This window comes from Sipha flava, unplaced genomic scaffold (genome assembly GCF_003268045.1).
Source record: "Sipha flava isolate LNK unplaced genomic scaffold, YSA_version1 37_pilon_pilon, whole genome shotgun sequence".
NCBI lineage: Eukaryota > Metazoa > Arthropoda > Insecta > Hemiptera > Aphididae > Sipha > Sipha flava.
Window position 1 is genome coordinate 2,493,212 of NW_020273087.1, and position 20,966 is coordinate 2,514,177.

At 27.2% G+C, this 20,966-nt stretch overlaps 1 protein-coding gene across 7 annotated transcripts in view; it reads right to left on the bottom strand.

The window, feature by feature from the left end:
• The window catches only part of LOC112688115, a 56,471-nt gene that overhangs the window by 5,453 nt on the left and 30,052 nt on the right, over positions 1–20,966 (bottom strand). The window contains exons 1-3 of one of the 7 annotated variants that reach the window (XR_003149046.1): positions 14,652–14,809; positions 10,471–10,620; positions 6,369–6,407 (exon numbers count right to left, since the gene is read on the bottom strand). The exons of 2 other annotated variants lie outside the window; for them this stretch is intronic. Coding sequence is in view for 1 of the 5 variants with exons in the window: in XM_025561146.1 (XP_025416931.1) it covers positions 25–86; positions 14,652–14,664 (75 nt within the window). In the remaining 4 variants the exon portion in view is untranslated. Of the gene's footprint in view, positions 1–24; positions 87–6,368; positions 6,408–10,470; positions 10,621–14,651; positions 14,810–20,966 lie in introns of those variants that run through there. 4 more of the 7 variants (XM_025561146.1, XM_025561147.1, XM_025561148.1 and 1 more) reach the window with 4 other exon arrangements.

Below are 20,966 nucleotides of genomic sequence, written 5' to 3' on the forward strand. Positions count from 1 at the left end.
TTCTATCGGATAAGACTTACTTACTTTTTCGGTTGGTACTGAATTGGTTCCCGAGCTCCATACCCACGTGCAGAATTGGTTCCCATCTGAAAAAGGTATTTTATTAGGTATAGCCGAATTGGTTCCCGTTTAATTACGCACATTTTTCTTTTCAATTTTATAGGCTTAAACCTGTCAACTTTATAGTAGGCTTGGTTAACAATGTGCGTTAATGTGTGTTAAAGAAAAATTATATAATGTATACAATTTTAAATCGTTTATTTGGAAATCAATTAGTCATCACTTAGGTGTACGAAATACAAATAATAAAATATATTAAATACAATTTAAAATCACTGATATGCAAATTTGAAGCTAACTTTCTTTAAATATTCAATTCTCGTAATCCTCTCATTCACGTACTCAGTCATACAATTTTCCAAGTATTTGTTATTTCTTTCCTATTTGCTAGTAATTTGCTAGTCTCTAGTAATCTATAGTCTTTTATATTTCTATACTCTATCTTATCGATATTATAATTGTGTCTACATGCATACATATAGCTTTTAAAATTTTTTTTTGCTCTCTATGTACTGACCCACTGGATTTTAATTTTTAATAGTGTAGGTAAATTATCACTATTTTACTTGTACACAAATGGAACCAATGCAGCTATACCTAATAAAATACCTTTTTCAAACGTGAACCAATTCGGCCAAATGGGAACCGATTCGGTTACTCCCACTTTTCCAATTTAATAATTAAAATATTTTGCTAATGTCTATATTTAAATAATTATAATTGTTTTCATATTTCAAATATCGATCTTGTGTATTGTTGTCGAAAATATCTCGGATCTTCAAAAATATTTCTCCGGTTACGGCCTCGAGTCCGAGTAGTACTGCTCATAACCAGTGAACGTTTCGACGAAGAACGATTCAGATTGTAGTATAGATTTTCAGAATCATTTTTAAACGTACACGATTCCGTATGGTTTTAAATGCAGCGTTTTAACGAATAACATATAGAATAGTAATTTATTTATTTACATTTATTGAAATAAACGCTAAAATTGGCTCAAGTACAGAATAGTATTTAGAAGAATAATTATTATTATCGTAACAAAATATTCTCAAGTCCCGCATCTTACACGGTTTATAGTGTATATATGCATTTAATCGATGACATATTTTACGTTTTCAAACATTTGTATAGTTGGAAGACGATCAAACTAAAATAATTAATCTTGAACGAATCTGCCGAATGAGGAAGAAAACTTTAATTATGAATATATTTATTGGATGTAGGATGGTGTTTTGAAATGAAGACGTTTGAAAGATAATAATTGCACATGACATATTTTTCTAAATCCGAATAAACAATGATTTGTTACTTCTCGAGAATAATCGTCATAATCATACTGCAGATACGAAATCAATAATTGACATGTTAGTTATAAGAAAAAACTGCAAACGACTATTTGAAAAAAATGTCATGGAAACCGGTTGTATCTCAACTAGGGAAGTCACAAGAGCTTATTATAACAAATATGTGGTACAATATCGATAAGTAAAGCAATCAATCAATATTTTTAATTATTATTTTTTATCGAATAATATTATTTTAATAAACATTATTAGACTACTTATTACTAATATATTTTGGAATGTGAAAGGTATCTTGGGTTTTTTATGTATATACTTAGCTATTAGGCAAAACAAATTTTTGTTATATGATTATAAAGAAGTTATATAAGTCAAACCCATATGATAAACAAAATATTATCATCTGCTAACGTTAAAACGATTCAAACAAATTGTATTGAAAAATAGCTGCATCCATACGGAATCGTGAACATATACATCACATTTGCGGTATCGATTGTTTATAAATGGTTAGGATAAAAATCTACTCTTTACGGAATCGTGTTGCAACCACAAATATCTGATAATATGCCGATAAATTGTGTTTCAATATAATATCATACCTACGTCAATGCTGAAATGAAATTGTGTATAAAACGATATAATGCTTAAAATACAGTTCGGTGTAATCGCGTGAATGGCCTACTAAAGTATGTTCGATAAACTTATAAATTAATCATTTACTCATTTAAGTACAGAATAACTAATATATCAAACGTATATTATGCGTTAATATGATAATAAATTAATTTTCATTATATTATATTTCTATACTACCTACTTTTGTTACATCATATAAATTATATATTATCTATGCAAGCCGCGTTCAGTGGCATCATTTCAGTTTTTTCTAACCTAATGGGCATGCTCTTATTAAATTGCCGACTCGGCGGCTCATTTAACCGAAGTGCTGATTAAAGCCAGGGGATGGATATGTCAAACTAGACCAAGAATATAATGATTTATAATTTGTATATATGTATTTGTATAGTACACGTCTAATTTTTCTATTTTACAACAAATCAATGGCTTTATAAAATAAATTTGATAATGTGCTCGCAAATGACGCCACTGTCCTCATTATAACTAAAACATTGTAAAAATGTATAATATATAATTAGAGCCTATAGGTATCTTATATGTAACTTTTATCTTAATCCATGTTAATTGTAATCTTTATACCTGTAAATTATACGAGTATAAAGTGTATTAGATAGTATAATAACTGAGAACAAAGCGACAAGAAGAAAAAACATTACTGTCTTATAAAAAATTAAACGTTGCGTGATGTATAAAATATTTGACCCAATCATTGCGATCAAATATCATTTTCATAATCAATACAATATAATCTTATCGTTTGGTGTGTTTTTTAAGTAATTAGATAAATTGTTACGTAAAACTGTACATCAATACTATCAATTATTCAATTTTTTTTTCTTTCAAATATTTGCTCTCATCTTGCGATGTTACACCATAACTGAATAATAATATTGTGTTGTATTGTCGGGGTCATTTTGAACGTCCGGAAGCCGTGATATTATTACCATTGCAAGTAGTATATCATACACCAGTAGTCATATTGGTATTACATATATGAGCTGGGCACCTGTATAAAAATAATACACCACGAATGACCAATTCAAGTTTAGAAATATATCGCCGATTTGATATTGTATTATTACTATATCTATTAAATTTTAAATTATATATCCCACATTAAAATAAATAATTTGTAAATAGTATTCAGATTTATACCAGACATAAGTATATTTTCGGTTTAAAAAATAATAACAGATTGATAGTTACCTAATTAAAATGTGCAATTTGATTATTAAAAAAAAACTATTACTAAAAATTATAATCATATGGAAATGAGGAAGAAGGAGGCTCTGTATCATTGTACATTAAAAAATTAGTAGTACGAATTTTATAAAAAATTGGGGCTGCAACAAATAATGAATATTTAACTACCTATCTTTTAAATTGTACAATAAAACATTGATGTTTATCAATATCTTAGTTAAAGATTAAGGTGATTTTTTTAATTTTACCTAGCAAGGATTTTTATGCTCGCTGAATTGATAAAAACTAAAGTGCATTTCATATGTTATTATGTCTATGGTCTAGTTCAAAATATGATATATTGTTTCCATTAAAAAAGTACAATAGAAGTGTACTATCAGTGCTCAAAGTGGGGGGGGGATACGGAGAGATGGCATCCCTCTACTTTTTTGTACTTACAGTTTTCATCCCTCAACTAGTTTTGTCTAAAATAACGCATTCCTCTTAAGATTTACATTTTAAAATGATATACTTATTATCATTTTTATATTCATAATAAGAAATTATTTTTTTTCGGTGAAAATAATTGTTTTTAACATTCAGGCCCGGGCACCCGGCTTATCGTGTTGTTTAGTATAAGTCGTTTCGCAACCCGTATTATACCTGTATTTACAGCCACGGACTAAGATAATATACATTATGTGAACTATAAAAAAAAATATTATAGGTACACAAGGTGTGAATAATGTTATGAAGATATCAGGAAATTTGAATTGTAAGGCATCCCTCCACTTATCTTGAGCCATCTCGACCACTGTGTACTATAGTACTATAAGTACTCGTATTGTATGTATGCATTTGCTATTTTCACATTTAATGATTAATGTTTTTATTTGAAATATTATATTTATTATAAAACGTAAAAATACCCAATGGGTAAGTAGCTAAAAATAGGAAAAATTGAAAGTTTGATATATTACTCTAATATGATGAGGGTTTGCTTTCTATAAGTACAAGACAAATATAATTTATTTATATACATATTTAATTTATTCTGTGGTATACCATTTATATATAAATGATAGACTGATACCTAGATTTGAAATAAGAAATGTTCAACTAGGAACAATGAAGTGTCTAAAATACATAATTTAGTGTATTTAATGTATGTATTAATTATTTAATGTATTAATACAATTTAAAATCAGTTAATTTAAATGTAATTTTTTTTTAATTCACGTATTCATGAAACATGTACTTATCTAATTACCCAATAAATCAAGAACATTGATTTTTTAGTAATTTAATGTTATTTTACTACGAGTAGAGGTACCAATATATATGCAATTAAAATTAGTATCCAGAAGTTATTTTTTTAATGCACATTTTATGAAATAGAAAATCTAGAATCAATGAAATGTGTACACGAATAAATTTTATTTTTTAAATTTATTCTGCGTTCACGATGGCATTAACATAATAACGTCTATATGAATATCGTCTATTCTACAAACTGCTGTGGAAAATACACACCGAAAACGACGGCAAGTAATTGAAATCTGATAAGAGCAATAATAATGATAAAAACGGCGGTAAACGTTTGAATTTCAATTGGCCAGTGGCGGTACATTATTTATGTACGGGTGCGGCCACCTCGTATACGGAACGACAATGTGTCGTCCGAGAGCGGTCTGTGAGGTGCCCGCGTACGAGCGCGTGTCGACAAGAGCGTATTTTGGCGGACGGTTCTTTCGTTTTTCCCGTCGCGTGTTATCGGGCGGCGGTCTGCCGTCATCGCGGGCCGCATGTCATCATACGCTTTCTCGGCCGATCGATCCGCTTATGAATGGGATGATGCAATTGCAACGGTCGGTAACGTCATACCCGGGAAATGGGGCGCCGACGCACTGGCAAGAGCGATGCCCTACTATGTGTGTTGTACACCGTACACGCACCCACCCACACTTATGATTTATATATATTTACTCACACGCGCGCACACACAGACGCACACATACACACACACATATTATAGATATACATCTATGCACGCATACCGTCACCCATTTACACGTGTGTGTCGTACTACTACTACTACAACTATTACTACGTTCTCTACACATTGACGTACGCACGTACGCATGCCGACGTACTTGTACCACATTTTTCACGAGCCTCGCGAAACGCTTTTTTAAGTTCACGTGTACAGGGTGATTTGTTATATTTTAAACAGTTGTGGCAAATATCGTCGGTTAGTCGTCGATTTTACGATAGAATAGGAAAAAACACGATTTTCAAAATTGATTCAAGATTAAATCAATCGTTATAACTCGTATATATATATATATATATATATATATGTAGGTATTTTTTACTGTAATATTTTTACCTTTTATTGTATTCCATTTCGTGATATTTTTGTAGTTGTTTCTGAAGACTTTGTCAAAAAATATGAAAAATATTCTGTTTCAGGGGATGAAATAAAAATATAAATTTCGATTCGGAGAAAAATCTTTATGTTTGTCGTTTGGAAAGATTAATACAAACTTTTTGTTTCATAAAGAAGTCTAGAAAATGGTTAAAAATGAATTCCTGTATACACGAACGATTCACTGCCAGGTATCTACTGTTTTTATACGATTCGTGTTAATGTGTGTTATGTTGTTGGTTATAATTAGGACTGTGAATTTAAAGGAAAGTGCATTTTTTTTTTTTAGCTGATTGAGGAATAAAGTTTTCTGAATACACAATTTAAATTTTGTAACAACGAATTAATTTATAAATCTTGTATTTTGTATTTTTTGCCATTTTTAATTGTTGAAGTCATTTTTTGGTATTTTCTACAAAATTCTGTCGATTACAATCATTAAACACAATTTTCATTATTATTTTATATATAACTTATGTATTTTATAAAAAACATTTTATTTTATATTGTATTACATTAAGATTCTTATAATTATTAAATATTATTACTCGTATTACAGAAAAAATTTAATTTTTATCTATTATTATATTATTATTATTATTATTATATAAATATTTTACTTAAACTAATATTTACTTATTATAACATGATGTAGAAAAATTACTTTTTGAAGTGCATAAAATATTATTTTTAAAGCAAATACACTTTTTATTTTGATACTTGGACTTACAAACACATTTTAAAAATCCTTGGTCAATTCTTGTGGATTGAATTTTTATCAACTCGTTAAACTATTCATCAAATAAAAAACAATTATTAGTGGCCAAATTTTTAAATAATGTTGTAGTTTGTTATAAGAATTTGACTTCATATAAATCGTATCCATAGTTGAAACGCCATAACGAGAAGACACGAAAATGACTATATTGTAACACAATTATTAGTACGTTCAATATTGTACCTCAAAATTATAATTATAGTATTAATAGAATCTTAATCTTTATTGCGTTAAATCGTGCACGTACAATTATAATAAACGATAAATAAAGTCGTTGGTAATAAGCGATGCCTAATTTTGTTTATTTTCATCATATTGCCTACTCCACGTTTGGCATTATACATAATATCGAGGCAAAGCTCGTATTATGTATATTGCTAAGTGATTTTCGGCATTTTATATAATGCCTAGGCATTTTACAAAACACCGGATTATCCATATTGCCAGTAACATACATACGTAAAATTTATATTTTATTTATTTTGTAAAATTTAGTTCTATGAAAAAATACGGGATTTTATGCAATACGTTTTGAATGTACTCGAGGGAACTGAAATGTCCAGAACGAACCACTCAGATGACCTCAGCTTAGATAACATAACTTTTATATAACATGCTCCCATTACATCGCAGATGTTAAAAGTTTTTCAGCGTATACAAATTTGTTGACAGACAATCGACAGTAATTTGTATTTGACAATATCAAACAAGCACTTGTTGTCCAATGCATTAGTAAATATAAATAAGGTTCCTACAAATGAATATATTTTAATTTATTAAATTTTTTTTAACAAAATCAATACGTGAAAAAAAAAATGTTAATATATTATTAGACCAGTAGAATTATTATAGCGTCAATCTTTCTTATCAACATTTAAATTCGATTAACTTTTTATATTTTTTTTTAAAAACATTTTTTTTTATTAAATAAATTAACTTACATAATATATATTATATATTGATAAAAATGTAATTAAAAATCATTTCAAGTACATTTAATTCACAGCTCTGGTAATAACTTATAAACAATTATTTTCAAACAAAATATTATACATTTAAAAACCCAAACCTCTTAATTTTTATACGAATTTTAATGAATATGTGAATATGTATTGTTAAACATTATAATTTTGATTTTTTAATAGAATTACATTTTTTTTTTCTGTTTTCCATAAACATTTATTTTTCTAGCGGCCTCTGCGTTGTCATCAGTGATCTATGTTTAGTGTTTACTAACTGATTTATCATGAGTAGACAAGAAATTAATTTATGAAAGTAGTCGTATGTTTATACTGTTTTGTGTACGTTAGATTTGAAACGTAATTTATTATTATAATTTGTAATCATATATTTCGATCAGTATGTTCGGTTAAACAATAATCCGGGGGTAATAATCTAAACGATTTTTATTAAAGAACTAAATATATAAGGAACTTATATAAGAACTAAACGTCTTTATTGGCTTTTATGCGTTATAAATCAATAAATAAATAAACTTATTGTTAATTATTGATAAGTTCCAATTAAACTTTATTAAATATATTATTATTTTAATAATAATTAAATCCATTAGATCCATTAAATATCACGAAATAAACAACATGCCTGCTTATTTACGTTTTTTCTACTATAAGTTATAATGCATACCCAAATTAAAGTGAAAATTATGCAGTAGATAAAAATTATAATAACGTGTAAATATAACTTTAATAGATAACAGTGAAAATATCAAGCTTTAACAATTCTAGAATAATTATTTTTAGAGTTATAATCAAAAAAATTTAAAATCGCGTGCATTTTACAGTTTTTCTGGTTAAATTGTTGTAACTTGGTCAATTTTGGACTTAGAAAGTCGGTTTAACTACCAAAATTCATTAAAAAAAAAAATAGGCGAAAAATAATTACTGGTTAAAATAGGTGGTTGCCATTTAAGAAAAAAAAGTTGTACTGCGCATGCGCATGTCTATTTAACTTAAAAAAATTAAAAACTCGTAAAAATACACATTTTTATGTCATAAAAACCAACAAAAAATCAGAATTCAAATTTCAGGTATCTACGCAAAAATATTGAGTGTTCTCAGTTAGCGTTTACACACTATACGTTTGTTATACGTTCGTAATAGTTTTCTATTAATTGGATATCAAAATTAATGGAAAAAACAATGATAATAAATCGGATGGAATGATAATATAATGTCAAATGGCTAAAAACAACAATGTAAAAAAAAACTGTACGTGTACATTGAACCATTGGACCTATAAGGGCTAAGAGTTGATGTTATTGTGACTGTTAATGTTTACTTGTGTAGTGTAGCTATTATATGTAATAGTATTGATTTGTTGGGCGTAGGTACTCATATAGTCATACATTTAATATATACATTTTATATAAATTTCACGTTGATTAAAGTTTGATTTTTACATGATAAGTAGTTTGAGTGACATGTATGCTAATTTCCGAATTTCTTGGAGTACTAAGAAATTCGGTTTATACTTTCCAAACTCAATTATTATATACTGTATAAGTTATTGCTAAGGCTCGAATTATGCATAATGGTCCTAAAAATTACTCATATAGTATATATATTAGCATATGATTATAATATGAAAAAATTATGAAATATGACCTATATTATAATATAGGTTATAAAAATGGTTTAAAAATCATATATATATTTATAATTTTTAAATTAAAAAAATTAAAAAATATCCATCAAAACCAAATTTTTTTCAAGTGGTTAGAGGTTGAGATTGAGTTAGTATTTTTTATTAACATTAAGTTAATAAACGAGCCTAATGCTTTAAATGCGTAATATATTTGAATTTAGTACATATAGAAACTTATTTTTAATTGATATTTTGACAGTATATGAAAATAATTTTCACTTTATTCAATAAAAAATATCACATATTTGGTAGTATAAAAACATAAAATGTGAATAAAATAAAGAAAAAAAATCTAAAACCTTATACGAATTGAAATTTAATTTTAAATTTTAATTCCTTACAAGACCAAATAAATTTGAATTTGAAACTTAAATTAACTTTTTTTCAAAGTAATATTGAATTATGTATTGAGATTGGAGTTATAGTGTTTAGATTTATCAACTACATACAGACGAATTATAAATTGCATTTGACGCTACCGGTTTAAACTAATGTGTATAAAGGAATGCGTGAAGCTGCTCATGAGCTGTGGTTGTTGCAGTTATAAATATTATGACAATTTTGAACTGTCATTATTCTAAGGTTATAAACCAATTCAGATATATGTTTTTGTATCTAGAGAAGAGTTATTAAAGCATATTATCATAATTACATATAATAGGTAAATTGTATAAATATAATAAACTAATTTAATAAAATAATGTAGCAATTGACAAATTTCTTAATGTATTTATAATAATTATAAATCTTTGAATTATATGGTGTACGATATTTACACTATTGTTTGGAAAAATGTATTTTTACGCATAATATTTTAGAACATTATCGAATAAAAATTAATTATAAATACTACTTTTGACTATTAATATGATTTTGTGAGCATTGGATAAACAGGAATAATATTATAATAATCTATAATATAAAATCTGAATTCGCTCAACTAATTTTTTTGTTGATCAGTCTTATGAACTGCTGTTGTGTGAATGGTAGATGCCTAAGTTGTATAGAAATTCTATTTAGACACGTGTTTAGCATACTAAATTATCTTAGGTTAATGGTTGCGTATATATGTAGTTTGAAATGCAGACGCATTTTAGACAAGCATATTATAATTATAATATTATGCACGCGACGTTATCTAATTAAAATATTTATTTCTTCATGCTTCCAGCGGCAATTCAAATGAAATAGTCTTTCAAACGTGGATTATGACGTAAAGATTTTGAATATTTTTGAATATTAACTATTCGAAAATATGTTTCTAAATGCATTCTGCTGCGCATAACCCGTCGTGCAACGAGTTTTCTTAACATTTCGAATTTTCGATAAAACCAAATCGTATCACATTACACTTAATATATCGGCTTAAACGATTTTTCAACTATCAAGTCACTGCTATAACGACTTACGGTAATACATGCGAGACGGCCGCTCCTTTTCCCTTCACCGCGTGCATTTTGATCACGTTTGATTTAACGCATACATTTTTACATTATTTATTTTTCGGTGCTTCTAAATTTCTAATCCGCATTACATACATATTCTGTAGCTACATACACCTATACCAAACAACAATTTTTAGACAGTTAATTATTGAATTATGTGTCGTCCAGACCGACACGACTAATTACATGTTTCTACAATCGGAAGGTCGTCGTATTTCGCGTGTACAATGTGAATTTCTATTATCTATTCCATTACCACGCACGACGTGCACAGGTGGAAAACGGCGTGGGCCGAAAAGTATACATACTATTATTATGTACACACGTATATGTGTGTACACAAGAGCATTCGGATATGGCAGAAAAAATAAATAAAAATCGACAACCTACAGTGAAAAAAAAAAGAATAATCCGCAAGTTCCGTTATTGTAGGAGGAGCACATAGCTTATAACATACGCAATTAAAACGACATTGATGTTACACCGCGTGGGTGAGCACAGTAATGCGAAAAATGAATAATTTACCAATAATACCATAACAAAGACTGTGCCGATGATGTTTTTGGTAAAGTATAAATAAACAAATATATATTTATATTATTGGAACAATTTACTCGCACCTAAATCCTGTATTGGATTTTCGTGTACCATTTACTATTTATTCTTTTTTAAGCCACGGCTTGTTGAACGAATAAAATATTTTGTGTCATCAGTTCCTGTAGTATTAATTAGATAATATTATGGCGTTATCTGCATTTATAAGTTGGCATCGAAAATAACTTATGAGTGCAGTATTATTAATTTGTAAAATGTATCCTGTGAATTTTTAATATACTACCTACCATTATAATTTTTTTACATATTTTTTTTTTATTAGTTCTCACGCATGTATATAGTAAAATATGATTCAGTATAAAAATTTCTGTTGATAACTTTAGCAGAGCCTTCGGTTAACGTTAACGTTTTATCTTTGGTAACGCGGGTTATTACCGAATAAAAATTCGATTCTTCAAATTTGCCGTGCTTATGTCTTACATAATTATTTTTGTTGCTATTATTTACCCGATGTGATTTGTGATTTATTACACACTAATATACGGTAAAGAATATTGTCAACATATTCTGCAGTTTACGATAATAGTAGTTTTTGTTTCACCTAATGCATTTAATTTTGGGCTTGAATTCAGTATTTATTAATGTTTATTCATTTATGTTATTTAAGTATAGAATAATTTTGTACTTTTTATCGAAATTTTATTTAATATTTCATTTTTACAGTTTAGAATACATACATACATAAGCATGTATGTTACTCTAACCTACTCATGTATGTTATAAACGTAAAATATTTTGCAGATAAAACCATTTTAGGTATTTAATATTTTTTATGTTACAGTTAAACTTGAACCGAGAAAAATGTTATTTACCAAACTTTCTGCTTCTCTTGGAATGTATATTAGTAATTATTACAATAAATAATTTGACTATAATAACACATATTATGTGTTATTCATTTCGAGTATATACATTTTTTTGTATTTTTCTTACGATTCTATACGTCTACTTGACTAACTCGGAGTCTTGGCCTATATAGATACGACTATTCAAAGAAGGAGCGCCAGCTTAATAGTGTCTATATAAGTGAGGAAAAATGCTAAGTTAAACCTCGGTCATATCCAAGTGTACCATAATAATAATGAGGATATTGCGTTTTTCTGATAAATTTCAAAAATCCTATAATTGTTCTAATTTCACACTTATTTTAATACAATATGTTGTATACTATTGTATATTAACACTGCAATCGAATATCGTGGTATATATACAGTAGAATAATTTTATAAAATCTTTTTTCTATATTTGTACAGATTTTGTTGAGCATGCCGTCTCCTAAAGCATAGTTATTACCTATTGTTCAATTATTTACATGCAGTATTTTCGTTTACATTACAACATATAAAACAATCAATCAAATATTTAAACAATATAACCATGTGTTTTCGTGTCCGAATCTGAAGTGCAAATAGGTCTTGCACACCATCGTCGTCCTCGTACAGTAGAGAAAAATTAATAGTGACTTAATGCGGTGAACATTATCAGAATTATTAATAATTATGTAATTATTACATATGAATACAAGATTATTATACGTAATACGTATTTTTACATTTTGATCTCTCGAAGAACTGCACTTTATATAGAATTCATAAATGGTACATACATGTGACTAAATGAGTAAACACATTTTAAAAATGAAGTCTATTCGTGTTTTTACATTTGGATGATGTTAATGCGTTTAATGACAAACGACTATTAAATACCATTCAAGTTTTGAATTCTTCCGACGGATATAAATCGATACGAGTATACAGGATGAAATTTTTAATTTCCAGTAGTTTATTCCGTTTCGAATTATGAAATACAAAACCAAAGGTTTCATAAAAATTTTATTAAGAACAGAAAATAAATATTATAAAATATTTTTTTTGGAAATCATGATTTGACCGAGAAAATAATTTTTTAAATGATAAAAAAATCACACCACATATGAGTCATTAAAATCTGCTGTTGATGAAATTAACGTCATAATAATTTGCAGTTATACACAAATTTCGATGTTGTTTTTATTGATAGATTTAATATAATTATTATATTTTATTCATAAAATATAACAAATTAACTAATTTTTTGCTCAGATGATTATAACAAAAACTTCAATCGGGGTGGTTATTAAAATAATACCGAATATTAGGGTAAATCAATCTTATATTAAAATACTATTTTAGGGGATTTACAAAATAAACATTATATTTTACGTACTAATGTATGAAAATATTAATAAATATAAATAATAAAAATAATACAAATATTAATGATTACCTTTTATTGTATTTCTATAAATTGAAATAAATTTAACATTTTAAATGAATCGTATGTATAGTACTACGTACATATATATGTATGTATATGTATGTATATGTATATATATATATATATATATATATATATATATATATATATATATATAGTATTATAAGTATTTTGTTTGAAACATAGCATTTTTTGTGTAATAGAACTTTTTTTTTAATTATTATACAAGAATAAATATGATTCAATTTTAATTTTCATGTTAAGCTATTCATAAAATCAAGTAACAAAATATGTGTGTAAAAATAGTTGCATTATAATTAATTTTATGTTATTAGTAAAGTGTGATTTTAGTTAAATGTAAAATTCTTTAGTTATTAAGTTATATATGTAATATATTTCATATGTTTTAATGTTATTAAAGTTTAATATCTGATTTTTAATATTTATTTTTGGTAAATAGCACTTAGCTCTGTATATTCTTGCTTATTTTAAGTTCAGCACACACAGAGTACTTAATTAATTACTTCATTCATTGTAGCAAACTCAGTTGTATGAAATGAATCAATAAATCTAATGCATACCAGGGAACTAAAGACTAGAGTAATAGCTAGTCATGTTCTATTTACTTAAATCTATAATTAAACAGTATATTACCATTCCAGTCAAAGAGAAAAAAATTAGTAAGTTGGTACTTAGAAGTATAATTTATTGGGCTTATTTTTTTTTATTAAATTTATATTTTAAAACTTTTATTGAATTCCCTGTAAAATGGTTTCATCTATTATTATTATTATAAGTTTGCAGCTGGTAGTTCAGTGTGTAAATATTTGCATTCATTAGGTATTATATAATAATAAATTAATTTATACAATCAAAAACCAATGACGCATGAATTAAAAAAAATCCCTTCAGTTGATGTAATACATAATAAAAATTATTGTATCTTAAGTAATGAAAGACATTAAATCGTATTTATTTTAATGTTTTTTTTTTTTAAATTTTTTATTCAAGTGTGAAAATTAGATTTAAACAGATATAGGTACTTATGTAAAAATAATTATATAATTGAGCGTGTAAACATGTTACCGATCCTATTAAATATAATATTTAAATTCACACAATGGTGAATCATTATCGACTGACATTAAGTTCAGATATAAGTATAAACATAAAAATAGCAACTGCTGTGTTGTTATAATTATAGATTAGAGCCACGAGTTGACTCGAGAACAAAATATTCAAGAACATAAATACATATAAAATAAATACTTTACTTGATTTGTTCATATTTTATTTATCGATTCATTTAGCGTTCTCTAGATAGCAGCGATTTCATTAACAACGGCAGAGAAGAGAGTGCACAGCGTTTTTGAATTCCATTGTCATCGTGTGATATGTTTGAGTTTTTCGTATACAGAGACTGTCTCCACGATTTTTTGGATACGAAATGACGTGTCCGTCGAAATAATTGCGTATTATGTACGAAATGTTCAATGGACATTTTTGGCTGTCAGCAAATATGTATACACAGTCTTTATTTAGTATATATTTTATGATATGGGCGTTATCGGTCGATATTTGAACTAAGGGAATACATTTTTTTTTTATATTAATGAGTTTTCGTTTGTCCCATGTAGATTGATAGTGAAATTCGAAAAAAAAATGTTAAATTTATATATTCCTATAACATTTGAATAATTCCCAATTATATATATGTATAAATTAAATAATTTCATTATGTATTAATAATTATAAAATCTATATATATATTATTTTAACCTAAATTATTATTACATTACTATTAATTATTGTCATGATAAATAGCCAAAAGAGTACGATTCTGTATCCGTATATGTATAGATTGCCTATATAATCTAGTAATATTTTATAACACTCGTAATAATAAAATAAAATGTTTAACCTAAACACACGTTTATTTTAAACAGACCACGCGAGGGGGGCAGATGGGGCTGTAACTCAGGGGCCCGGGGCCTGACCAAGTTCTCTATGTCTCGATCATGGTGTCAAGCTATTTATGGATCACCAACATGAATCGTGCTAATAACTTATCCAAATAATTATAGCGTATGCTGTATAGTTATGAGTAGAACCCGGATTTATATGCATTTAAAAAGTATCAAATATGATGCAAATATGCAATGAAAAAGTGCCTAAATATGCAATTATATGTATTATGTTACACTTTATAAAATGTGTTTTTTTTTAAAAAAAAACCATACTATTATACCAAATAGAACTCTAAATATTTTATCAAAAACAAAAAAAAATGATAATATCCCCAGCTTTATATTTCAAATCATTTAAATCAATCTACAACTTTTAAGAAACTTAAAAACGAGAATACAAAAAAAAAAAACTAAAAATAAATATTTTTGTTTATTTGAAGTTACCTATTCTCAAAAAACGAACAGAAAACATAAAAAAAAATACAAAAAATTTTAATTTATTAAAAACCCATTAAATATGTATGTTATTTATATTTATGAACAAATAAGCAATAAACCTCGTAATATACAAAATATGCAATATTAAATTTGGTGTGCTATGAATCGTGGTCATTTTAAACCTCCATAGACGTGCATACACTTAGTACAAACATGCAAATGCATATAAATCCGGGCTCTAGTTATGAGTCTACAATATTGATCTAAAACGTAGACAAATAACATTTTCAAGAAAGACCCATTGGCTATAAATAATTATTTTCATTTAGTTTGTGGAATACCTATTACATTATCTCTTTGGTATACACATTTTAAAAGAAGACACTGGACGTCAGTAGCAAGTTTAATACTTCGTGTGAGAAGGGCCTGGAATAATTTGTCCCTGGGGCCCTTGATTTCTCTCCACGGTCCTGATTGTAAACGTATACTCTACATAAGTGTTAATAAACATATGAAAATAATATTTTTGTATAAAGTTTAAATGCAATTACTAGAGTTCGGAAGTTATAGGAGCTAAAAAAGGCAAAATATGCATGCAAATATGTACGAAAAAATGATAAAATATGCATAAAAAAATGTGAAATATGCAAAAAAAAATATTTATTTATTTATTAAAAGTTAATTAATAAATTTTAAAAATCTATAATTAAAAAAATTATATTACTGAAAACTAAAATATGGCGCATAATCCATTGGCATTTGAGATTTTATTGAAAAAATAATAATAATTTAATTATTCAATTATTGAACAAATATATTTTCATTATTTGTGAAATACGAGATAAATATATGTTGTATAATATATTATACTTGTTATACCTGTTAAATTATTGCATTGAACCATCAATATATTTGTTAAATTCATAGTAGACATTAAAAAATAACAATAAATTACCAGGAAAAATAATATTGAGTTTTATTTGATGCACGTTTTCCGCGTTATTAACGTTGTGTTATGTAACATTATTTAAAATAAATCGGTTAAGAATGAAAAAAATTAATTTTTTTAGGAAACATTAAATATGCATACAAATATTCGAAAATCAATGAAAATCGTCGAAATATGCACTTTTTCTCTAAAATCAACGCATTATGCAAAATATGCATTTTCAATTTTCAATTTTTAAACTCAATATTGTATAGCTCGGATTTCTAGTTTGGTGTGCTATAAATCGTTTGCATACAGAACAATATGCAACTCCTATAACTTCCGAGCCCTAGTAATTACCATATAGTAGAATAGATATTAATACTATCTTGTTGCTTATAAAGAGTATTCATTAGTTCTTGGGTATACAAACAAATAATATGATAGCTCTATTCAGATTTATCAAGAACCTAAATTATTTGAAGTGAAACCGGAAATTTTAATGCGTCTACGTTTATAGTATTACTTTAAGAAAAAGGTGACCTAACATTACACGTAAAATACATATCACTCTATAATAAATAATAATAATTAAATATGATAAACGCACTAAGTTTTCATCTCATTTTACTTCTGCTAGTATTTTATTAATATTTTAGACTTTCGAAAACATTTTAAATTTAAAAAGCATGAAATGTTAAAAAAGTTGATGTTTCTTCCTTTTTTTTTTTTTTTAATACTCTTTTAATTTGTATTGAATTTTAAATGTTATATTATTGCTTATTCATGTAATATTCTGACTGTAAATAATTTTTCATAAGTGTTGAATTTCACAAATAAAGACAAATAATTTATTTAAAACTCTATTGGTCTTATAATGAATGTTACTTTTGAAAAGTATTTTTGAAGCAGTAAAAAAAAGGAAAAAAAAATAAGGATACATCTGGGCGATTGGACACAGATGACTGATAATATTTTTGAGCAGTTTATTTCTAAGGAAACCCTAAAAAACGTGCGTGAAGAATTGCAAGTGAATAATTTAAACAGATCAAATCTCGACCATATTTTAACTTCATTGCGTTTCTTTCGGAATCATATTTCGTACGCGATGACCAAAATGTCGCGTTTAAATTAAAAACTACAATACGTGCCGAAATCTAAGTCACGTTAGTAATTTATAATTGCAATAAAATTGGATCTCATAATGAACATAATTTAATGGAGTGGAGATATATCATTTTTCATGCCAGGACGGTAAATCCGAGTAGAACGTTTTTACGCATTACGCGTGTAACGTATACCGTAGTTATACGAGTTTCCGCAATCCACCGACAAACTTAAAACAGGATTTGTATTCGCTCAGGAATTGGTATCGAGTACACTTGCGTGTATTATGAAATAATGTTAATACGAGTACGTTGTACACATGTGTAAGCAAACTGAACTCTGTGGATGTGCGGGATGCATATTAAGTAAATAATATAATATTATTTATGTGTGTTGTGTACACTGTACGAAGTAATTATAGTGGCGTACCCAGTGTATGTAGGCATGGTAAGAGATGGTAGTTCTTCCGAATTCTCGCACAATAATAATTAAGGCTTTTAGTGCATAACTAAAACGCATATCTATAAAACAAATCGTTCTATTAATAATTCAACTAACACGATTCCGGTGGTGGTGCCGTCAGAAAGAAAATGCCAAAATAATATTAACGATAAGGTATAGTACAGACGCGTATTATACACATAATATTATAATATACAATTCTACCAGCGGTAGAACATCGATCTTACTTACAATGACCAACGATATTAGTAAAATATAGTTTTATTACATTTCGGACAAAAATTAACTGTGTCCTTTTCGTGATCGTATGGATTAAAAAAAAAAAAAATTGCACTTTAATGTACAGGAATCCGCTCTAAATTTGTAAGTAGATGAACAAAAAGTAAATGAACAAGTACTTGAAGTAAATAAGTAATTGTGCTTATATATATATACATATATGTACGTGTGCATTACGCAAAAAACCAAGTCCAGTGACACTGCGACGAGTGGCGGTCCGCCGGCGTCGCGTCTCGTGTCAAGTCCATCGTCGTCACCACAGGACAAAGGTATGCAACGTACTACTGGCAGGTATTAACCACGAGCAATGGTCGTAATGCACGCAGCGGGCGGTGGCGACGGTTACGGCGGCGGAAGTGGTCGGCGACAAGCGGTGTACCGATCATGCGACGGTCTGCGTTTGAGTTCGCCAGTGCGCCGTCATTACTAAAAATGACCGAACGAAAAGTAGAACATAATATCTATATATACCTATATATGTCACCACGTAGTACGTCTTGATTTGGTCGGCGGCTATTTTGTGTTACGGTGCGGGGGAGTCAAGTAGGTTCGAATTTAAACTAATATTATTTGTTCGGTTGACGAGGTTTTTTTAACACTCGATTTTCCTTGAAATTCGGTACATTTTAGACCAGTAGCAGGCATTGAAAAGTTGATATATTTTAGTTTTAAAGATTTATAGCTGCGAAAAATCATTCTTAATATTTATGTATAAATATTTTTATTTTTTCTTTTCCTAGATAAAACAAAGGTGTTTTTATTTATATTAGGAATTTTCATACATTAAGTGTAATACATAATATATTTATATTTAAAAACTCATATCTCCTACGGTTATAATTGTATGTACCGGTCTGACTTGCCGAATTCTGTGCATCAATTTTGTGTGCACAGCAAACGTACGCGTATAAAAATATGTAAATCTTCGTCTTTCGGACGAATTCGAATAATTCAGGTATAGTACAGTATACTATTTGTACAAAGCAAATGTAAACAATGATTAGAATGTTGTTTGGTTCGGATGTATACTATATAAAATGTATTACATCTTATAAGTTTAATGTCCCTTTACGTTTTAACATTTAAACCGTAACGTTTTTCGCCAACCTTAAGGTGGTTCATGTTTGTACCGATGGCGTCATATTAGTGCGCTCAAAGTTATACAGCACTAGAATTATTGATTTTTAATAGTTAAGCAGGGTAATATACAAATTATTTTTTATGCCGAGGTTTATCGGACAAACCAGTGGCACGGAATAATATGTTAGTGTTATGTACGCATATAAAATTTTTAATATGGTCTTCCGACAAGGTTTCTTAATGTTTTGTCATTTCTTGACAATTTTATTACAGAGAATAAGTGTCTGCAACTACAATTTAAAATTTACTTTGTTGTCTCTGAAACAAATTTATAGTATTGTTCTAATTTTAAATTCTTTTAACATTATTCACACTGTTAAATCATTTTATGATCAAGGACGAACGAAACTAAGTATAGAGGTGTTATAAATGAGATAATGACTTGGTTTTTTTATCAGCAAGCTGAGAAAACGTATAAAAATAACTGGAGCATAGATACGCTACTGATTAAAACTATTTTGACCAGTTCAATTTAAAGTTATTTATTAATTTTCTTTAAATTAAATTATAAAATATATTATAGAATTAATAAATTTAAAACAATAGGTATTTATATTTAGAAAAAAGTGAATTAATTTTTTCTTCTTCGGACATACTCAATAAAATGGTTTATTATTCTACTACGCTATCGTATTTTTCATTATTATTTACAAAACTAAAATGCCTACAATAATATAGAATTTAACTGAATATTTATTTATATTAGAAAAATACAAGTTATATTTTAAAAGTTTTCGAAAATAAAGTTTTTCGATAAAATATATTATTTTCTTATGATTTTTATGATAGTTTCAATTAAAACTATTTATGAATAAATTTAACCTTCTAGTTTCTTTTTCGTCATATATTTACTATATATTCAAAGTTAAGTTTTAATTTATAAACAATCAACTAAAAATTAATATTAAATTAGTTGTTTATAAATACCAATTGGTTTTCACATTTTTAATTATATTCACGTTTTTCATGTATAGTAATTTATAAAAACGATTTTCATTTTATAAGTATCTTTAATAGATTCAAAGTTAAAATAAATGTTTTGATTGAAGTTAATGATATCATATTTGACGACCCCATACGTGTTATTAAACTAATAGTAAAATGATGCCAATTTAAATTAATTTGTAAGCATAAGCTATTGTCCAAATATAAATTAATTTAAACAGTTTACAAAATATGTAAATAAAATCAGATCCATAAGTGGTATGCTTAATTATAATGCTATAATAATTAAATCGATTTCTGAATGCGTTAAATTATATTTTTAT